This window comes from Vicugna pacos, chromosome 13, assembly GCF_048564905.1.
Source record: "Vicugna pacos chromosome 13, VicPac4, whole genome shotgun sequence".
NCBI lineage: Eukaryota > Metazoa > Chordata > Mammalia > Artiodactyla > Camelidae > Vicugna > Vicugna pacos.
The window spans coordinates 10,595,855-10,612,716 of NC_132999.1; the positions used below are offsets into that span (position 1 = coordinate 10,595,855).

At 34.1% G+C, this 16,862-nt stretch overlaps 1 protein-coding gene across 33 annotated transcripts in view; it reads left to right on the top strand.

Moving 5' to 3' along the window:
- Positions 1 to 16,648, top strand: part of FUBP1 (far upstream element binding protein 1) — a 31,949-nt gene extending 15,301 nt beyond the window's left edge. For 6 of the 33 annotated variants that reach the window (XM_072974149.1, XM_072974150.1, XM_072974154.1 and 3 more), the window contains 8 exons: positions 78 to 229; positions 315 to 394; positions 3,434 to 3,571; positions 5,295 to 5,369; positions 11,227 to 11,286; positions 11,367 to 11,512; positions 14,107 to 14,153; positions 16,426 to 16,648. In XM_072974149.1, the coding sequence (XP_072830250.1) occupies positions 78 to 229; positions 315 to 394; positions 3,434 to 3,571; positions 5,295 to 5,369; positions 11,227 to 11,286; positions 11,367 to 11,512; positions 14,107 to 14,153; positions 16,426 to 16,471 (744 nt within the window). In that variant the 3' untranslated portion in view covers positions 16,472 to 16,648. Of the gene's footprint in view, positions 1 to 77; positions 230 to 314; positions 395 to 3,433; positions 3,572 to 5,294; positions 5,370 to 11,226; positions 11,287 to 11,366; positions 11,513 to 11,752; positions 11,868 to 11,892; positions 12,282 to 13,145 lie in introns of those variants that run through there. The other 27 variants (XM_072974156.1, XM_072974157.1, XM_072974160.1 and 24 more) reach the window with 18 other exon arrangements.
- Positions 16,649 to 16,862: the final 214 nt, after the last annotated feature.

Genomic DNA, 16,862 nt, shown 5'->3' on the forward strand with positions numbered 1-16,862 from the left:
GAAAGATTATTTGGCCTTTGAAATGCTTACCCATTACTGTCTTTCTGATTTTTGTTTGTCTTTTTGCTTTTTTGCAGGGCCCAGTAAATCCTTTAGGGCCACCTGTACCCCATGGGCCCCATGGTGTCCCAGGCCCACATGGGCCTCCTGGGCCTCCTGGGCCTGGAACTCCAATGGGACCATATAACCCTGCACCTTATAATCCGGGACCACCTGGCCCTGCTCCTCAGTAAGTTTTTAGTTTGGTTTTAGGCTTCTCCTGAAAGATTCTAAATTTTGGTAAATTGTATTTTTAAATTGATTTCTATTTTCAGTGGTCCTCCAGCCCCTTATGCTCCCCAGGGGTGGGGAAATGCATATCCACATTGGCAGCAACAGGCCCCTCCTGATCCAGGTAAAAGATGCTTATCATTTGCGTATAATCTGTGTTTTTTTGTTTGTTTGTTTCTACCACTCCTGTTCTATGCATACGTTTTCTACTGTTGATTCTATATTGTGTGCATTTTCTGCACTTGTTTCACTCCTTCAGCAGGAGTGGGAGGTACTGATTCTACCACAGTGTGTAAGACTGGTGTGAATATGGTCTGTTTCCTGAAACTTTTTCTATCTGCATTTGGCTTTTTCTACTTTTGAAGTGACATAGCAGAATGCCTAAAAAAGCGAAAAGCAATAGGAAGAAGTCCTAGGTTTTAGATGTTAGGGCCATCAAATGTATAATGTGTTAATTGTGAATTATCTATGAAAATATAGTTAATTAGTTAATGTACTTTTAAGAGTCTAATGAAGTGCTAATATGTGGGGATTAAACTCCCAAAATCTCAAATAAGGTATATAAATTGTCTTTTAATATTAGTAAAAAACAGAACTGTAATAAATACATGCATATTAGAACTCTAAAAATCCATTTAAATATTTTCTCTGTTCAGATCTGGATTATATGTTACATTTTCTTCTATTCGTGAATCTTTTCCCACCCTGTAGTTTTCTTTCCATCATGGTCAAAGGGGGCATTCACTGAAACCAAATAACTTTTACTTAATGACCCTTTTTTCTCACCTACTACCACGTTTTAGGCTTCTTTCACTGGAATAGTTTCAAGGAAGGTACTGAATTCCTTTTCACATTAGTATATTTATTTTTAAAAAAAACAGTTTGTTTAAATGTAATTGTTTTAGTTTTATTAAACATTCTGGCATTTAAGGGTGGCCCTATATTATAATGTACTTTAATTTCATAGGAAGTTTGCTCTTTGGAATATGACACAACAGAACAGTTACCAAATAACCACAACTCCCAACACATTCAAGGAGCAAATTGTGTAAGAGTTAGTCTTTAAAAGAATGGAAGGTCTTTTCTTTCCCTCTTGTAAGCTAATTGGTATGGTGTGATTAAGTAGAAGAATCATGCCACTAAAGAGATTAGAATTTGAGAAAAATAAGGACAGATTTATATTGGGTAACTTGGATCTGCAGGATTGCACCTATGGGCTTTGTTTGGGTAGGTAGCATGACTGAGAAGAATGATGGGAATAAGTGGTCTCTGTATCACAGTCTTTTTTTCCCACTTGGCGTAGTGGTAAAGTCACCACTGTGAAGAATTGGCTAATGACTGTGGCTTTCAGCACTGTCTTTGAGAAAGAAGAAACCTATTTAGCTAAAAGATAACAGCTAGGGTTAGATATTGCTTATATTAGAATTAGCATTATGTAAAAATCAAAATAATTGACTTAAATGAAATTGTTGAGTGACTTTGTATTAACGTGTTAATTACCAGTGTCACTCAAATCTGGATGACAATTGTGTTTCCTCAGGGGACACCTGATCCACACTGGGCAGTCAACATGTTTAAACGTCCTGGTACTTAAATGAGGCCCTATATTGATAATAAAAGTCAGTATTCTCTGAGATAAGATCTGTTTCTGTTAAAAAAAAATAGTGGCTTGTTAGAAGGTTTATGTAGTAATCAAGAACTTAGACCTCAGAGTGAAACACCTGGTAAAGTCCTAGTCTTACAACTGACTAATTATGGGGTGGCAAGCAAGTTTTAAACCCATCTCAATCTGCTTTCTTAAGTATAAAATGATCAAAGTTCTCTATGTATTGTATGTAGTTTTGAGACTGGTTTTCATATATAGTCTACACATTTACAAGAATCAATTCTTAAAGTCTCTTTAATTTCAGTTTCTCTATTCAGACATGGTCTCAAATGAAATATTTATTTATTACTATACAGGTAATGATACTATTAAGATAAATGTACAGCATAGAAAAGCTATACATTTATTACTTGAGAAAGATTTGGAGAGTGGTATCATGCCTTATAATTGTATCACCTTAGAAATTGTATTGCTCTAGAAATCTTTATTTTTTCCTCAAACTTCACTAACACTTGCTTTATTAAGCAGCTGAGAATTGCTGCCTATTTGGGATGAAACCTAAACAGATTACATATAGATAAAAACTCTGACTTAGGAAATTACATTATTAAGGATATAAACTGAAAAAGATATATCTTTATTAGTATCCTGATACTCCCAGTATAAAAGACAGAATCAACAAGAGGAGTTCTGTTTCTGACTGAGAAGTCTCAAACTGTTAACCCAAACTGTTGGATGAGTGAGGGTCAGCCACATGCAGAGGAAGTATAACATGGTGAAAGACCCAAATATGAGCATGGGGACTTGAAAAGTGCAAGCAGTTTAATTTACTATGGCCAGAACTTCAGTATTTGAAAAATATCAACAGTAGGGAGATGAGCCTGAAAAGGAAAAGTATAAATGAGAGTGTCTAAATATCTTAAAGATACTGAATGATAAAATGCTGTACTTAAAAGTTTTTATGTCCTACTAAAGACTCCAGGAAATAATTGAAGAAGTTCAAGTAGAGCAATGACATCAAGTTTATCTTTTATAATAAACAGTGAAAGATGATGAGATGAAATATGACTAATCTCTGTTTCTTTTTCCAAGATTTTTAAGTTTTCTCTCCATTGAAAGCAAGACAGGACAGAGTTCATAATTGTAAAATAATTGTTCCTTTCTTGTACAGGTTAGTCCCTAGAAATCCTTTCCTTTAGTCATCTGCCACATGGAAATGTTTTACTTGAGTCAAAAATGGTTTGGAAAAAAACAAGGGCATATAATGATTTGAGACAAAGCATTGGATTTGGAGCCAAAGATCTTTATTCCTGTCCCAACCCTGCCACTCACCAGTTTTCTAGGAACTAGGAAGGTCACTTAATCTCTGAGCCTCACTTTTCTATAATAAAAACTAATGATGACAATAAAAATGCTGGAAGAATTTAAAAGTTTACACTTACTATTTATTTTTTATGCCCAGTTAATATTGGAGTCTATATATTTGCTAGAGGGTGTGTGTGTGTGTGTGACTCGATGATGGACTAGGTGCAAATGTTGAATGTGTGTTTATTCTAGCTAAGACAGGAACGGATCCAAATTCAGCAGCCTGGGCTGCTTACTATGCTCACTATTACCAACAACAAGCACAGCCACCACCTGCGGCTCCTGCCGGTGCACCGACAACAACCCAAACCAATGGACAAGGTAACTACGGTAACTAAAGCACTTATTTTGTATGTGCAAGTGAAAACTTGAGTTTGAACGTATAAGGTACATCAATGTATAGTATCTCCCAAAGTTCTAGTATTACCCAGTTACAGCTTCTGTAAGCAGCCTTTGCTTTTTAAAACCAAGTTACTTTCAAATAACTGCAAACTTTAATGAAAGTTGTAAGATACATTACCAGTAACACCCAGATAACCTAGCTGTTAATATTTTATCTCTGTTTGTTCCATTACCCTCTCATGTGTGTCCCTATCTATTATCATTAGTCTTTTTCAGAACAATTAACCAAACTGTAGACGTAATGCCCCATTACCCTTAAATACTCCTTTCTGTATTGCTCCAAAAATACATAACCATCACACAGCCTTCAAAATCAGTTAACGTTAATACATCATTACTGTTGCAATGCACAGCCCTTAGATTTCATAACAGTTTCTCACCAGTCAGGAATAATTCCTTGGTCTTTTTCATGCTATGAAGAGTACAGACTTCTGTGAGATGATGGTGCATCATCCTAGGTCCCTTCAGCGTTCTCTCATGAAGATAAAGCATGATCAGGGTTCCTGCTTACAATATGTCAAGAATACCTCGGAAAGGAATGCTGTGCTCTCAGTGCATTACAGGAGGGGTCATATAATGTTGGCCTGTTTTATTCCCTAGGCGGTACCATGGTCACTCAGTCATGCTGGTGTCTGCCAGGTTTCTATACCGTAAGGTCACCTTTTTTCTCCTTGAAATTACTATTTCTGGAGAGACTGAGATCATACCGTTATCCTGTTCCTCATTGAAATTCTGCCCATCTGCCTTAGCCGTCATTGATACAGCCTGTCTGATTCCATCACAACTATGATAATTTCTACTTCCATCATTCATTCTACATTTATTAGTTGGTATTTTACTATATGGAAGAGGTTTCCTTTTCTTCCTGTTTATTGCTTTATGTCAGTGGGGATTGCTGTTTTATTCAGTAGGTTGTATTTTAAACTTAACTATGTTGTCCATAGATTTGGCCAGTCAGGAGTACCTTCATGATGGCTGCTGTATCCTTTGACAAGTCTGTCATTCTTAAAGCACTTTCTTACTTTCACTCAATAAGACGCTTATTTTGTGCTTTCTGGGCTCCAGCCCTAGAATCAGCCATTTTTCTAAGGAGCTCTAATTCCTTTTAGTAGATGATGATATTTAGAAACCAGAATATTGTTCATTACTACTGAGGTGTTACTGCTTCTCTCTCAGCATACAGAGCTAGGAAATGAGTTTACATATATGTATACCTACATACACACGTGTAAAAAAAAACACGAGTATCTATATGTGTATATATTTTTTAAAGTATATTCATATCACTTGCAATTCTATTCCAAGACTTCAAGGTGCTTTCTAGCTTTTGCCATTTCCATGCCTATACATGATGAAAGACCTGGTATCCTCAGTGTGTTTTCATATTTGACCAGTGAATTTACTTAGATGTGCGATGTAACTGCTCTTCTAAATACATAGACCTTCTCTGTCCACCAGCTCTGCCTCCAGCGTCCTGTGTCTTTGGCACCTGCACTTTGGATGCCACTATCACACAACACCTCCCTCCTACCCTCCCTCCCCATGGCAGGCCACTCCAAACTGCTCCACACAAAAACATGGAAGGAATGGGTCAACTTGCTTTTTGAAAACCTTAATCTTATTTTTTTTTAATGCTTTTCTTTTGAATAAGGAGATCAGCAGAATCCAGCTCCAGCCGGACAGGTTGATTATACTAAGGCTTGGGAAGAGTACTACAAGAAAATGGGTATGTTCTGTTCCTTTGTTTGTACATTTAATTAAATTGAAACATTTAGTAACTATTGCACTAAAAGGTTGAAGATTTTGATAAAAACATGTTTGTATCATGCTTTTATTTTATTGCTAAATGCATTTATCAACCACTTACTAATGAAGCTTAAAGTTTCCCCGCTGGCACATAGGATATTGAGTGTTACCTCTACTTTTGTCAAAGATTGTTACATATGTTAGTAACCTAAATAGCATAGGTTAAATTATAGAGCACCAAGCAAAAATTAGTTGTGTGTGATACTCTTTTGCTGCAAAATAAGCAGGTAAGAAATAACCTACAGTGACAGAGAAAGTTAATTACTTAAATAACATTTGCATATATGAAAAAGGAAGAACAATCACCTAAAAGGGCTGTTTTCATTCAATAACTGTAGATTATATACTGCATGCCAAAGCATAGGAATAGATACTGAGAATGTGATTGTGGGCATAACACTAAGACCCCTGTCCTTCTGCTCATTGTATTCTAATGGAGAATGCAGTTGTTAATCAAGCACTTTACAAATATATTACTGCAAACTGCTGTGAATGAAAAGAACTGTACTGTGGTCCCCCCTTATCCATGGGGGATAGGTCCCAGGACCCCCCCAGGTGGGTGCCTGAAACTGCGGGTAGTACTGAACCTTACATACCCTGTGCTGTTTCCTATTCTTACGTACCTATCACAAAGTTCAGTATTTAGGCATAGCAAGAAAGTAACAACAGTATTAATAAAGCAGAACAGTTATAACAATATAGGGTAATGAAAGTTACATGAATGTGATATGTAATGTCTCAAAATATGTTGGACAAATTTAATGCTTTTCCATCTTAACTAATCAGGCACTATGGCCATGACTTCTGTTTTGAGATGTTATAGCAAAACTAGCATGAAGTTCTTTCTCTTCTTTCACAACATCATAGATTTGTTCTTCCTGTAGATCTTAGCAACCTCAGCATACAATTTTTTTTCTTATTAAGTCAGCAAATTTTTACCTTTTCACTTAAGGGAAAAGGCTTTTTCTTTGGTATATCCAAATTGCCAGCATCAGTACTCTTTCACTTTGGGGCCATTATTGAGTAAGATAATGAACACACAAATACTGCAGTACCACAACAGTGGATCTTTTAATCAAGTGGCCTGAGTGGCTACTGAGTGACTAATGGGTAGGATATGCTCTACAAAGGGACAGCATGAGATTTCATCATGGTACTCAGGGTAGCGTGCAATCTAAAACTTAATGAATTGTTTATTTCTGGAATTTTCCTTGTAATATTTTCAGACCACGGTTAACCATAGCTAACTGGAACTGCAGAAAAGAACAGTGGACAAAGGGTGGGTACTGTCTGTTCACTGACACTTACATGTACAGATTGGAAAACAAGTCCTAACAACTACGAAGTCGTGGAACCAGACTTTGAATTCTTAGAAGTTCTAAGTCCCAAGACTGTCTCCTAAATTTGCATCTTTCAGGGACCATTTTGAACCTGATGTTATACTTCCAGACAAATCAGTTATTTTTCAGATGCTTATTTTCTCTTAGTCATTTAAAATTAACACTTAACACCATAGCCACTTATCACAAACAAAAGCTAAACAGATAAATTTGCCCTTTGTTCACTGATACAAAAAGTACCTATAGATGATAGAGTTTTGTCATAAAATACAGTCTACTTGTGATTCTCAATGTAAATCTCACCATTTTCTTTGCCAAAGAATGTCGTTTTCCACAGAAAGAAAAATTTCCACAGTCATGATTATACTAATCTTTGTGTAAAAGATGTATACCTGGTGATAAGGATGTTTTACACAGCTGGTGATATTTAAAAAAAGAAAAATAATTTTTCCTGTTAGAATGACTACAGGAAAGTCATGCTGCATGTTAACTTCTAAGGTTGTAAGAGATTCATTAATTTATGTTTTTGTGACCCAGTTTATCTTGGGCAGGTCTACAAAGGCTAAAATTCTACATAAAGAAACTTTTTAAAAACTTTAACCTCCAAACAGTGTACTCTAATTAGGATGATCACATAATTTATTGCCCAAATTGGGATACTTTTGAGAAAAACTTTGGGAATGCTATTAATAATCATTCCTTGACGACATAGTGGTCATAACCTTAGCTCTTATGGTGACGTAGCATCACCATTTTAAAGATTTGAGCATGTTGAGGTTAAAAATCAATAGATCCAGCTTGTATTTTCACAATAGGTAGTACGTTTTAGCTGTTCCCTACATTGTTACTAAAACTGGGTGAAAACAAAGGCCCTATTGGTAGACTTAGGTATTTAATAAGTATACTATTTAGCCTTTTTACATTTTACCTGCCCAGAATGAGTGGGTATGTTGAATATAATCTACAAGGTCTAACCATTCAGATTTTTACAGAGTAGACATTTCACCTTGTTTTTAGAGTTTTTCGTTTTCTTCCTTTTTCCTGCTGACTACTACTATGTAAAATTCTAATTTTAGTACTAATATGCTGGACTGTCTTTAATCCTTTGTGGAGAAAAGTGGTAAAGAAATAATTAGATAACACTATGTTTGACTGAAGATCTTCCTTAACCCCCCACCTTCTTTTCAGTTGTATGTTTTTCTGTAGGACTGCAGTGATCAGCTGTTTTATGAGCAAAGTGAATTGGTTGATTCCCCCTTATATGTAAATCCTAAATGTTAGGTTGTCAGGTCTTTAAATGATACCTACAAGGTCCTTTTTTTTTTTTTCTGTAAGTTTTTTGTTGTTGTTGTTTTTAATGATTGGTTGCTTAACTATTGTGATTTTTTTTTTCTAGGTGAATTACTAGTCCTTAAGATCTTTTAAGGATAACTACAAATAAGAGACCTTAAAGGATAAAACTAATCAATTCAGTTTTTGAGCTTTTTAAATGGAAGGAAAGAAGGGGGGTAATAAAATATATTATAAGGGAAAGATGAAGATCTTTATCTCCAAGTCAGACTCCTTTATTTGGAGAGATTGAGTTTTGCTCTTCCAGGGGGCAGAGGTGGGATTTCCTAGGACTCTGGATGCCTGATCTCCAATCCAGTGTCCTCTTCATCAAACTAGGAAGACTGTCTCAGCTTTTGAAGCCTAATTTCAGCTTTTTCTGTTAAGAACAGAAAATCCCCAATCACGCTATAAATTTGTTAGTTTGCTTTATTAGTAAATAAACCTGTATTGAATTAATTTTGTTTTCTGAAACAGTTCTAAATTGTCTATGATTAACACAAAGAGAGAACTTAGGGGGAGAGATTGTTAAAGATGAGATTCTAGAGGGTTAAAGAAGAAGTTTCATATTTTTGTCACATAAGGAATGGCAGCAATTTGGAAGTGGGTGTTTTTGAAGCTAGGATGAAGGGAACTTTTGTAATAAATAAACACCCTAAAGAGAAATAGGGTTTCAAAATAAAGACAGGCAGTTTCTGTTTGGAAGAGAGTAAGTGAAGGCATTTTGGGTTAAGTTTGACTTGCAGGAGGCCCCTATAATGTTAGGCACTGATGTAGTGAACCCTGAACCCTTAGCATATGATACCTTAAGCTTAAAAGAGCCAAGAGAGTGGTTGTGGGAAAGATGCAGGTGTATGGAAAGACAGCTGAGGGTGAAATCTATTCAAGAGAAAGCTGTCTTTTGGGCTGAAGTAGAATGTTGCACATAAACTCTAGGGCAAGTCTTATCTCTTGAATGAGATGAAATTAAAGTAGGACTTAATTAGTCTTACCTAAAAGACTTAATACGTTGTAAAGCTACATGAAAGTATTAAGTAATATTCTACTAAAGTATAAACTGTCTCACATCAAAACAGTTTCTGAACTGAGAAGAATAAAGGGAGCAAGTTAAGGACATGCCTTTATAAAGGGCAAGAGGCTAGGGGAAGAGCCAACTCGTAAATAGATGAGATAGGAAGAGTTCTTCCCCTGCTTTCAGCTGGACAGAATGAGTCACATTTGCCCTTTAGATAAGAGAAATGGAGTGAGTTTTTCTTTGGATGCTTTCAAGATTGGAATGTCAAGTGTTGATAGGTTGATGACTTACTTAACTGAGTTTATTTTTCTTGGAGTCCGACATGTTTACTTGCAGCTTTCCACAGGGATGTTTGAGTTCAGGGGGCTGTTTTTGGAATGAGCATTTGAGTTTGACAAATTTTCTTGATGTGTCCCTTATGCTGTTATTTTTGTCTCTAAAATATCAGTATCTCAACAATGAGAGTCTGTTTGTAAACCTGAAGTGGAAATTGTTGCTGCCTTAAGTTTGGCCTCAAGTCAATGAGTTTTCAAGTGTGCATTTTATAAGAAAACTGTGTGTGGTTTTATTACTATTGGTACCTGGATATTTGGCAGTTGTCTAAATCTGAAACTGGTTTCAGATTTATTTGACTTGTGTCTCCTCATACAATCAAAATGTTAAACTCACTTCCTCTTTGAGAAGAGTTATGGAAAATGAAAATAAAAATAAGAATTTTGTTTATAAGTGTGTGGGATTTCTGCTGTTGCGCATAGAATTAGAGGGAGTTTCTTGCATTTGTAAAGTTAGTGGTAAATCTCAAATTCTTATTTACTCATTTGCTTTTTTTCCTTGACCAGTTTTGTTATCGTGATAGACAACATCTAACATAAGACAGCTTTCTGCCAGTAGTTTTTGTCTGGCTGTAATTTCATAAAGCCAAATGAATTATAGACTAAATAAAATTCTCTTTGAATATAGGAGCTAAATAGGAAAACACATGTCCTCTTTCTCTTCAACTTACCAATTTTTTATACCTTCAGAAAGTTGGGAAAATAGTACAGCAAACACTCATACTCATGTTTTCTACCCAAAATCACCATTTTTTTTAAAGTTTGCTATATGTACTTTGTGCCTTTTTTTCCTGTGCCTGAGCCATTTCAAAGTTAAGTTGCAAAATATTTGCTGTAAATAATTTCAGTAATATCAACATATTTAAATTTCCTTGGTTGTCAGAAAAAAATATCTTTTGTAGCTGTTGGGGAAGGGGTTTTTTTTATTGGTTTTAATCTAGAGCTCATCCAAGGTTCACTGCATTTGATTATGCCTCTTTAGTTTCTTAATTCAGGAAAGTCGCCTAGGAGAACTGGTTGCAAAAGCTGTTGAGTTTTGTGTTTCATTGATCTTGTTACTTAGAACCTCGTCAGTAGTAATTATTCTTGATATTCATCATCAGGTTATTTTTAATAAAATTGTAATTTGGACACATCATACTAAGATTTTAAATGTCTTATTAAAAGATATCTTAAAGATTAGTATTTGTGCACATGGTTTGTAGGTTAATCAGGAAACAAAACTCTTGGCCAGATCTTAATTAATAGTCTTTAAGTAATAGCTTTTAAGTGGGTTTTTTATTTCTCAAAAATGTTCTTTTCCTTTTTCTCAGTTGAAGATTTGCATTTTACTTGAAACCTGTAGTGTAACAAATCCAAATGGATAAGAAGACCACAAAAAATAGTCCATCCATTCTCCCCAGCATCACCATGGGGCAACCATAGACTTCTTGAAGTACTTTCCAGACTCAGTTTAGAAATTAGTACTTTATAAATTCTGTAATTGAATCAAGATTATGCCTAAATGTTTACCTTTCTTAGTTAAAACTGTGGGGGTTTTATTTTTATTACTCATGATGCTCTAGAACTAAAAGTTATGATTAGTATAAGGCAAAACGAAAATAAAGAGCATTCGGATTTTTTTTAATTAGAGTAGTTTTCTGACACTAATGAATATTTAAAATAAAACAAGAGCAATCCTGACCCTCTGTGCTTTTGTCTTTATAACCTGTACTTACAGTGGATATAATTTTGTATTAAAATTTAGGGGGTTTTTTTTAGGTCAACAAGGGCAGACACAAGATTATTCAAAGGCTTGGGAGGAATATTACAAGAAGCAAGGTATTGTTTTTATTAGAAATGAGATTCTTTGAGGCTTTTAATTGCGGTTACAGCAACAAAGTTGTTCTGTTTTCTCAAAGGTCAGGCAGTTCCTGCTCCTACTGGTGCTCCACCAGGTGGTCAGCCCGATTATAGTGCAGCCTGGGCTGAGTACTATAGACAGCAAGCCGCCTACTATGCCCAGACAAGTCCCCAGGGAATGCCGCAGCATCCTCCAGCTCCTCAGGTATAGTGAACTTGCCAATGTGCTGATTTCATCTCCAGTCATGTTCTCTGCATGTTTACTGTTGTCTGGGATTATGTTTGCCTTTTAAAATTTTTATCTGGCAAAGTATAACTAAATGAAGTATTGTATGGTATATTGTTCTGGGTTTTTTGGTTTGTTTTTTTATAATGCTTTCTGGCATCTGAGTGCTGAATATTTCTATAATGCCTTTGATTTTAAAAATAAATTTTTTTCCCCCAGGGATTTGCAAATCATGCAAGAAGCCACCACCATTTATATTAACCAGTTTTTCTTTCTTAAAGGACTCACTCCTGAGTTAGCTCCGTTTAAAGGATTTTCTTTAACTTTTTGTGTATTTCTTATGTATCTCTTCTGCACAGGGCCAATAATAAGAAGTGGACAATACAGTATTTGCTTCATTGTGTGGGGGAAAAAAACCTTTGTTAAATATATGGATGCAGACGGCTTGATGAAGATCTTAATTTTGTTTTTGGTTTAAAATAGTGTTTTTTCTTTCTTCCTTTCTTTCTTTTTTTTTTTTTTTGAAAATGTACAAAATATCTATCACTACTGATAGGAGGTTAATATTTCTGTGTAGAAATGAAAATTGGTTTGTTTTTAGTATTTAGTGTAGATGTACACATTCCAGCAAATGTATTTGCAACTATTATGTGGTCAATGCTTTGTGATATAAATGTACTTTTTCAATGTATACTTTCACTTTTCAAATGCCTGTTTTGTGCTTTACAATAAATGATATGAAACCTCCTGTGTCGGTAAGTTGGATATGTGGGTATTTAAAGGATTCGTAATTTCTTAGCAATGATAAATTAAGATACATATACACAAATATGTAAGCTTTCCCCATGAAATATTATTTGAGTTTTTAAACCACTGGCATGTTTTTTTCCCCCTTGCAGTATAGTGGTAGATTGGAGGATCTTTTCCATTTATTGTATTTGGCTGTTTCAGCACAAGTAATCCTGATATCTTCATTTTTTTTCCTTCTGTTTGATTAAAAACTGCATGTGTATACAGTGATCTTTTGGCATACTTCCATTGCATTAACAGTGAAATTTCCTTTTATACATGACCACTGTTTGAGACCTGTACTGCTGCTATAACAGTTAACCTTTCTATTTTTAATCTGATAATTACTTGATTTCCAAGACTGTTTCAGCATAACTAATTTTAAACAGTTTTCAGACAGTGAATATGAGTAGTCTATGATAAGTTTTTTTCATGTAAAGTAGTTCTTTCAATGTATACAATATTAGTGTGTTTCTTTCTAAATTTAGGGTAGAAAAAGTGAGTAGTATGCAAAAGTCTAGCTACAGTGCATCTGCCATCGAAACATTATTGGGGTATGAAAATGTTCAAGCTTTTTTTTCCTTTTTTTTTTCTTTTTGCAGTATAGATAAGCTTTGTTTTGTAAATGCACAAGTCCAATCATTGAATCAACTTAATTTTTTTATGTACTTGAAATCATTTTATTGCTCTATAACACTCATGCTGAAGTTCTGATATTTTGTTGAAATCCATTGTTTTACTCTTTGCATATTTGTTGGCTCTTTGCATATTAATATATTAGACTACATGCAAATACAGTCTGTCTTGCCATTGTCTGTTGAAGTGCAGGTTTGATCCAGCCAGTATAGAACTAGCTCTGTAGGGGTGAGGAGGACTGTGCTGTGTATCATCCTTGATTGTGTTCCTTCAAGGAGCATTGCACTGTAAGTACATCAGAATGACAAATTGATGAACTGCAACAGTATCTTTTTGTCAATGTTCCACATAATGTAAATGCCATACTTTGTGTGAATATTATGTTGGAATACAGTGCTGATAATTCTGGAAAACCATAACTGCTTCTTAATTTAATATAGAATAATTCATAGGTCTGTATTTTTTTTTAAAGTGAGCTTAATGGGTAAGTATTTTTGATATGCTTTAGCTATAGCTAAAGAAAATTGATCATTGACAAAGTTGATTAGTATTTACTCATTGGTGCTCCTAAAATATATTGTTTTTCAGTGTAAAATATGCATATCTTATATTAATATGAAAGACTTGAAATGTATCAGACAGCAGTTTGCAGTTTGCAAATATTAAGCAATGTAGCAGTTTTAACACCATTTCCTAAATATATATGCTAGCTCTTACATTGGTGGAGAGCACCATTTGTTGTTCTGAATATTTTATAAAGAAAGATGTACAAGGACATAAATGTTGAGATTACTTTAGGGTTCATTATAGATATTTTGAAATGTTTTTTTGACTGCTTATAGTATCCAAAGTGACTTCCCTTACCCTTACATAGATATGGATATGTAGTTCTAGTTTGAAGTTTAATAGTTAAGGAGCTAGTTATCTGTTATCTTTAAGAGTAGGGTATTGACGTGAACAATTTCAGTATTTTGCATGAATACTGTTTTATAGATGACCTTTTAGGAAAGTGGTGCATTTATTAATTAAAGAGATAGTTTAGTTGGATTCAGTATCATAACTCACAAATTGGAGGCTGTTGATTTTGATTCATTTAAGGTTTAAAATCTTTATTAATTGCAAACAGTGCAATTATTTATACTTCACAGTGCCTTCCCAGACCTTCCACCTTAGGTTCTGCTGCAAAAAGCAACAGGTAAGCACAACCTAAGGACATATATAAATAAATATTTCAGTACATTAATGTTGTCCCTGTGAGGTTTTTGTGGTTGTGTATTCAAAGGCAGTCTGCTACTGCTTCCCCAAAATGTATTTTGTTCTCTATGCTAGCATTTCAGTGGAAAGTCTGTAAGTTGTTCAAACAACTGTTTACATTTCTGGGTAATGTTTTTTATTTTCTTCTTTTTTGTTTTTATTAAAACAAAGAGATGATGAGTAGATTGCTGCTGTAATTGAACTACATCCAAACTTTTTATAATCTTTTCCCAAATACAGAAGAATTGTTAAAAATTAAAGGACAATTACATAGTTTTCAAGACTTAGGAAATCATTTGGTCAGAAACGTCAACAGCCTTCACAGTCTGTCTTTGATTGACGAGACATTTACTGTGCCCTCCACTCTGGAGTCTTTATTTTTTTTCTTATTCTTGAACTGTAGTAGTTCAGTAAGGACATTATGGGTTAGAATCTTGTTATGACTTTTTTTTTTTAAGACAATTCAGTTCTCATGACTTTAATATATATACTGAAAAAGGAAAAAATTATAAGGAATACTGGCAGTATGTTTTGATAAGGCATGTGCATCAGTGAAATGTTAACTGTATAGCAAATAACCTTTCGTAATCTGTATAGCAACCAATATTTTTCTGATTTATAATACTTTAATAACTGACGCTGCATTTATTTTATTTTTTTGCCAGTTTAAAATGTTTGTGTGTTCTTAATAGATGATTTTAACTGGTACATATTTTGAGTTAAGATGAATGTATTAAAGCAGCATCATACCAGTTTTGTTTTTATTCGATTTCTAAAATGTGCTGATCCTTTTAAAACTCCTGCTTATCTCTACAACAAAGAAAAATATTCAAAAATACTGCCTTCATTTTCACACACAGTGCTGAAGATGCTGCAAGCACCAAATCATAGCTCATAAAATCAGGTCCTGAGATAGTTGCCCATAAAGAGGAATCCTTTGAGTGTATGCCATTGGTGAGCCGATGAGCATGGACCATAGAAGGGCTCAATGTAGAAGGTAAAATTGGCAAATCATAATTGAGAAAAATGAAATGTTTTCCCATACATAATATGGTATAGGGTGTAATGTACCTGCTTTTGATCACTTTTCATTTTAAAGTGCTATTCACTTGATCTTAAATGTTCCATGAACTGTTAAATTTTGTAAGTTAATGTAGTTACTGCACCACATTTATGTGTGTGTGTATGTGTGTTTTAATAGTCAATGATAGGTATGTTAAGATTGATAATATAAAGGAGCTCTTTGAACCTTTAGAGCCTGTCAAGTTTTGGTTAGTTGTAGTTTGCATTTTTATAAAGAGAAAAATACATATGAATGCTAGTAAATATTGGGGCAATGTTTCTATCTCATGAGAATTTTTTTTTATTCATTACCATAAGCCTTCACTGATACTGCAAGCATTTTTTAAATGGCGCTAATCTTAACCTTGAAATAAATGGAAAGCAGAAAAGGTGAGCCAGTTGATTTGAATGCAGTGGATGTTAGGAGTGGTAGAAACAATGTTTAGATTGAAATTGAACTGATTTATTTTATTTAGCACTTAAATTTGACAATGTGTTTTCGTTTTTAAGGTATCTTACTTAGTGTGGTGATACTTAGAATTCTTATGGTTTGATGTTTTAGAATGAGAAGTATACTTCTTATTTTTAATTAATGAAAATGATTTTAATACTAAAACTAGTGATTTAATACTAGTTGTTTTTAAACATTATAAAATATATCCTTAGACAAATACTTTAGTACTTAATTCATAGGAGAGGGGTTGGGTAGGAGTAAAAGAGTACCTTAAGAGGGAAATAGGAATTTATTCAGAAGCTGTAACATTTGTTTGAATACTCTGCCAGGAGAACCACTTCTACCTGCAGAGTTACCTTTTGTCTAGCATAAGGTTGTAGAAATTACTAATTAATGAAGATGTCTTTTCATTTTCTGAAAATGCTGCCTCACTTTAAAATGTATTTTAACAATACTTAAAAGATAATTTTGCTCTGAAAAATAACCTTATTTTTTGTTTAGTCACTTGAGTTTTCTTGCCACAGTATAAACTTGAGGGATTTTATAAATTGGTGCTTTTAAGAAAGCAAATAAATCCCAGGTTTTTATTTTCTTCAGTGATACCCCTATAGAAACTCTTAAATGTATTTGCGCATATATATATTTTTTCTTATGCATGCTCAATGCATTTTCGTCCTGAGAAAAGTGTTCTCTACAGAAACTACCCGTGTAAAAAGAAGATTGGCTTAAAATGGCTACTGTGATGGGAACAGTGTCTTAGGGAGATGCAGCTTGGACTTGAGGTAAATTGAATACTTTACAAACTGTGGTTTAGAGTTGCTTTAATACCATTGTATGTGAAAGGGTACAAGCTTGCTGTAATTTTGTATTGATTATGGTTTCCTCAATAAAAAGAAAGAATAAATGTACATTGGTGAATATTATAAGAGTGTTGCCTCTTTTCTAAAATGCTGAAAGACTTTTTTAAAATACAGAAGTTATTTTATTATGGGTTTACATTGTAAAATAAAATTGTCTTCCAGAAAATTAAAATATAAAACAACTTGATAATAGAACATGGTAGCTGATTATTTACAAACTCACTTTAAAGACCTAAAATTGAAGATTGTGCCATTTTCCCCTAAATCTACTTCT